The sequence below is a fragment of the Pseudonaja textilis genome, chromosome 12 (genome assembly GCF_049901715.1).
Source record: "Pseudonaja textilis isolate UNSWEBS1 chromosome 12, rPseTex1.2, whole genome shotgun sequence".
Taxonomy (NCBI): Eukaryota; Metazoa; Chordata; class Lepidosauria; order Squamata; family Elapidae; genus Pseudonaja; species Pseudonaja textilis.
This window is the reverse complement of record NC_142001.1, coordinates 21,231,954-21,237,459: the sequence shown is the minus strand read 5'-3', so window position 1 is coordinate 21,237,459 and position 5,506 is coordinate 21,231,954. Positions and strand designations below refer to the sequence as shown.

Here is a 5,506-nt window from a genome sequence, read left to right as displayed (position 1 = left end):
ACCCGTGAAACCATTTTAATACTGTGACTTGCTTTGGTACAGTAAAACGCAGCCAGGGAGCCAAGCTGCAGTTGGATTTCCTGGCTGGAGGGGGCCTGCAGCCTTCTTCAGAAGCCCCCTCGCAGAGCACCAGCCGCTGGGCTCTGCCTCGCTGCCCCCAGGGCATTCCGCAGGCCGGTCCAGTGCCTGCAAAATCCACAGAAAGTACGGAGCCTGTAAGCCGACGGGAGGGAAGTGTAGGACGGAGGCCAGTGACAGCAGGGGTGGGGAGAGGCCCCAGCCCGATTCCCCCAGAAGGCAGCTCAGCCGCCCAGAAGAGTCCTCTGCTCCCCATCGGGCCGGAGCCCAGCGACCCACCAACAGCCTGAGGCCTCTAGCAGGCCGAGCAGCGGTCACTTTTCTCCTGCAGCCCTGAGTTCCGCCGGAGAATGTCCTTGAGGGAGCCTTCATGCTCGGTCAGCAGCTGGTTGATTTCGTTCTGCTTGTACTCGGAAGACAGCTTGTGCCCCAGGAAGGAGCCCTTCCCCGAGGAAGGGTTGTGGCTTCGGCTGAGGCGCCGGGCACAGGCTCGCACGACCAGGAGCACCATTTCGGCCACGTTGAGGATGATGCAAACGCCAGAGGTGGCCAACATGAAGACGGTGAAGATGGTCTTCTCGGTGGGCCGAGAGATGAAGCAGTCCACGGTGTTGGGGCAGGGGTAGACGTCGCACTTGACCAGGCGGATCATCTGGTACCCTGGGTAGATCATGTAGAAGATGTACATGAAGATGCCTTCAAAGAGGATGCGGAAGAGGACGCTGAAGATGTAGGTCCACCAGAGCGAGCCGGAAATGCGCATCTTGTGCTTCTTGACTTCCTCCAGGTGCTTGGTGTCCCCGTGGCCGGTCATCACCAAGAGCTTCTTCTCCTGGTGCTGCTGGTAGGCCACGTGCATGGCCACCAGCAGGGCTGGTGTGGTCACCAGGATCAGCTGCAGCGCCCAGAGCCGGATGTGAGAGATGGGGAAGTAGAAATCGTAGCAGACGTTCTTGCAGCCGGGCTGCTGTGTGTTGCAGGTGAAGGAGGACTGCTCGTCACCCCAGACGCTCTCGGCAGCCACCACCAGCACCATGATGCGGAAGATGAACACCACGGAGAGCCAGATGCGGCCAACGGCAGTGGAATGGCGGTTCACGCCAATGATCAGGGTGTAGAAGCCTTCCCACTTCATGGTGCCTCAGACCTGAAAGGAAAATGGCACGGTCAGGGCGGACGGGGCCCCAGGCTCAGTCTCTCCACCACAGTTTGCTGGGTGTGGAGTGCAAAGAACCACGCTGTCTATCTGTCCGTCCGTGCCCCAATCGCCCTTCTACCGAGTTTTATTTCATGCATAATGTGGTAGTGACAAAGGCAAAGGCTAGACTGCTCCTCATTTAGGTCCTTGGCAGCCCTGCTTTCAGAAACCTCTGTGCGCTGTCGGCCCCCAGGATTGTCCTGAGCTCCCATTCCCAACTACTCAGGCCGAGACAAATGGCTCTCCCGCAGTTCTCTCTCTTGAGCTGGCCTACCATGACACAAGGATTGGGCAGATGCTGCAGTCAGGGTGGCGCTGCCAACACTCACAAGGACTGGCAGTTTCCCACAGCTTCCTTTGGCAGCTGCCACCAAACCCACAGGCTGGCATGGGCTTGGCCCTGCCCCTCGACGGAAGAGGACCCTACTACAGTCTTCCACTGCTCTTCCCCCTCGCCCGTCTCCCCCATTGCTCTGAGGGGCATGGCTGCACACCCCAGCCCTGTACGCCTAAGCAGCTCTGCTGGGCCAGGCTGGAAGCGGAGACTCCACCTGGGCAACCTGGCAACCTTCCCCGGGAGAGGCAGAGAGCGAGACGCTCCCCATAGCCCAGCACGGCTTTTCCGCTGCCCCTTCCTCCAGAGATAGCAAATTGAGGGTCTTGCAGGGTCTTTCCTGCAAGAAGGGCTAGAGACATGGCTGGGGTCACCTTACACCCTGCAGGCTGGAGGCAACTTCTAGGTGCTCCCAAGCTCAGAAGCAAAGTGGTGCCATTCCCTGGGCTGCCTGCCCTTCTCCGGAAATTCATCAGAGGGTCTGCCCCAACGCAGCCATGGCATTGACTGGCCCCGCGGGGCAGGCTGATGAACAGGGACAGAAATGCACAGATGTTTTTAAAAGTATTTTGAGAAGCAACTTTTGGGGAGCTTATGATAAACCCGACTGATTTAAAAGCAGCTGGCATCACCGATGTCCTGATGCTGGCAGCCCTTCAAAATGAGGATGGAGATTGCCAAAAGAGTTGGGTTACTCCCAATGCCCGGCCTTTGCCCCCTTCCCAAGACCCCCTGCCCATTCCCAGCAGCACCCAGCCAGCCCATTCATTCCTTACAGGGTGAGCCTCCCAACCAGCCCTTACCTTGCCCTGGGGAACGGTCCTTCTGCAAGGCAGCCGCAGGCTCCCTCTACAGGCGCGGGCCTCCGGCAAACTGTGCCCATCTCGAGAAAGTCATATGCTGCTTTATAAACTATTTTGCATACAATAAGCCCTTTATCGGCCACCAAACAACACACTTTAGAATTCAGACCGCCTGTTAGGACTTCCGCCCACCCTGGCCAAACAAAGTCTCTGTGTGTGCCATTCCACCCTGCCCGAGCGGCCACGGCACCTGGTCCCACGCTCTGCCAGGAGCCTGTTCCACAGAGACTTTGCTGCGCGTGGGGTGGAAGGTTCCCTAAGATCCTGCTGGGGGGTGGGCCTTTCCCTTCCAGGGCCCCCGATTTGGCAGCGGCCCCGAGGCCACTTGCTGCTCCAGGGCTAAAGGTCCAGATGCTGGACATTGGCCAGCTGCCTCAGCCGTGACGCTGCTTGGCGTCAGCCGTACCACGTCCCGCAGAAATGGAGGTTCTTGGCGTCTCCTTCCGGGGTGCAAAGTCAGTGCCGGAATCCGTGCCAAGGCTGGATGAAGACAAAGCGACCCTCAGTTCAGAAGGCCGACCCTGTTCCAGGACATCCTTCCCTACGCACATGCACTGCACACACCCGTCCTCTGTGTGTCTGCCCGGAGCACAGGCCCCACAGCCCCAGGCGGCAAAGATGCCTTCCCACCCGCCAGTGGGGCGGAATTCTCCCCCAGCCCTCTATGCCGTCAGACACGCTCACGCAGCCTGGAGGGACCGGGGGCCAGTGACTGGTTGCGGGAAGTGCTCTGGGCCACCCCGGTGTCCCAAGGGCAACTGGACTTGATGCGGGAACACAAAAGCAACCAGGGTGGTACCCAGTGCCCACAAACCCCGGAGGGGGGGGGCGGCCTTGTGGCTACTGAGCTGAGCCTCTCCAGCCCCAACCGAGTGGAGAACGTGGCGATTCTGCTGGCAGCTGGGAGGTAACCATTAAGCCAGCACAAACAGACACATGGAGGGCCAGAGATCGGCCGGAGCAAAGGTCTCCCTCGGTGTTCTCGGCCCCTGAGATTTGGGGGGAGGGAGGCCAGGGACACAGTGGGAACATCTGAATGTAAACGTGTGAAAAGCATGTTTTCTACCCGCGATTTCATGCTTTGTGCTTCCAACCGATGCTTGGGAGAGACAGGTGGGGCATTAGAAAAACAGGCATTGTGTGTATTGCGGGGGCTCAGCACAGGTGTCCGAACAATAAAAACTGACCCAGGAGGCCCAGCAAGGCATGGGGAGTCTCAGCCCTCAACAGGAAAGCTTGATGGGGGGCGGGGGGAGACCCGGCCCTGGTGCTCGCCAGGCCCTCCCTGCCCCCGAGGCCGGGGCTTGGGAGTCAGTGGGGCATCTCGGCCTCTGGATGGGCTTGGCCTCGTCTCTGGCTGCTGCGGTGAGAAGCCGCCCTCCGTTTCTGAAGTGGCTTTGTTTGCTGTTTGACCAATTGTGGGGATTGCGATTGCCAGCTTCACTTTCTGTGCTTCCCGCAGGCCATTGTTGCTTGAGGAGCCGGAGGTAGGCAAATAAAAGGGATGCCAGCACAACTGGCATTGTGGGGAGGTAGGCAAGATAAGGGCTCCCAGCGTCAGAGCGCCGTCCTGCCAGTTGACTTAAGAGGGAGAGCCCAAGGCCAGCGGGAACAGCCACGGCACCCCTCTGGGGCACAGCTTCCAGAAGCCCCTCTGGTCCAAGGAGTCGGACTTGAAGCTCCCCAAGAACAGGCCTGGGGTACGTGTGTGTGGGTGGGTGGGGGGCTCTTGGTACCTGCTTGCATTTCCCCACCTGCTGGCAGCACACCAAGGGGAGTGGGGCCCCTAAGCACCTTTTGCCACCACTCTTAGGACAGACCAGGGAAAAGGCAGAGGGCCCCCCAGACCCCTGAGACACCCCCAGGGTTGATCAGAGCAGCTCAGCAAGGAGGTCATCTTCAGAGCTCTTGGGGTGGGGCATCCTGGGACTTTCGAAAGACACCTTGATAAGGAGAGCCCCTTCCTTCCTTCCTTCCTTCCTTCCTTCCTTCCTTCCTTCCCTCCCTCCCTCCCTCCCTTCCTTCCTTCCTTCCTTCCTTCCCTCCCTCCCTCCCTCCCTTCCTTCCTTCCCTCCCTCCCTCCCTCCCAACTTCCTTCCTTCCTTCCTTCCTTCCTTCCTTCCTTCCTTCCTCCCTCCTCCTCCCTCCCTCCCTTCCTTCCTTCCTTCCTTCCTTCCTTCAACAGCTTGCTGAATTGCTTAATTTCTAGTCTTGCGTGAGAAAACAATTCAGCCTTTGCCATTGATCAAGGCTTAATATGGAAAGCTCAAAGGTGAAGCAACAGAGAGCAACTTGATCATGAGATTCTGGATCTTGGACAGAGAGAGGAGCCGCCCCCAAAGCCCACCCCTCTCACGGCCACCCTGGATTCTGACCCCCCACCTCTTGTCCCAGGCTCACCTGTCGCAGCCGCAGGAGGTGGTGCTCAGCAGCCCAGGTGCCTTGATTGGGGAGGGCGACGCCACCCGGGCTGGGAGTTTTATACCCAGAGCCAGGCCCACCCACTTCCCTCAAGAAACCCTCCCTCTGAGTGGCGTTTCCTCACAGCTGACGAGAGACCCACACGGGCACATCCAACTGCACAGTCCGGCCCCAAAAGCTCTTGGGGAAGCAGAATGCACCTGCCGGGGGGTGGTGGTGGTGGTGGTGGTGGTCCTGCCCGGCTTGGGCTCCCCTGGCCAGAGGCTGCCGCTTCCTAGCCTGCTTGCGCAGCCCCAAAGCCCTGCCAGTCGGAACGGCTACCAATGTGCTTGCTGTTTTCACACAAGTAGTCCACAAAGACGGCAGGGGGAAAGGCAGGAAGGGCTCCAGTGGTGGGGGGGGGCTGGAGAGAACCCCAGCCAGACCCCGAGACGGAAAGGGCAGCCACTGCAGTGCCCCCAGCCAGCAGCAAGTCGCCCAGCCTCGACCCTCAGCCTGTGGTGCTGTCCCAGGTTCTAGAGCAGGTGCCAGACAACACCCCCCCCGAGAGCTCTGCTCAGAGACCCTTTGCACAGACCCCCCACCCCACCGCCAGGGACCCGTCACCCCGAG

General features: G+C 59.8%; 1 protein-coding gene across 3 annotated transcripts; it reads right to left on the bottom strand.

Moving 5' to 3' along the window:
* On the bottom strand, window positions 1–4,927 carry GJB1 (gap junction protein beta 1). 3 transcript variants are annotated; one of them, XM_087941228.1, is made up of 3 exons: window positions 4,856–4,927; window positions 2,414–2,493; window positions 1–1,225 (listed from the first exon to the last, which is right to left on the bottom strand). In XM_087941228.1, the coding sequence occupies exon 3, from the start codon at window positions 1,211–1,213 to the stop codon at window positions 374–376; it is 840 nt and encodes a 279-aa protein (XP_087797354.1). In that variant the 5' UTR covers window positions 1,214–1,225; window positions 2,414–2,493; window positions 4,856–4,927; the 3' UTR covers window positions 1–373. The 3 variants fall into 3 exon arrangements, with proteins under 3 accessions (XP_087797354.1, XP_087797353.1, XP_026572448.1); XM_087941227.1 differs by having other exon boundaries at window positions 4,874–4,927; XM_026716663.2 differs by lacking the exon at window positions 2,414–2,493 and having other exon boundaries at window positions 4,874–4,927.
* Between the last annotated feature and the right edge of the window lie 579 nt (window positions 4,928–5,506).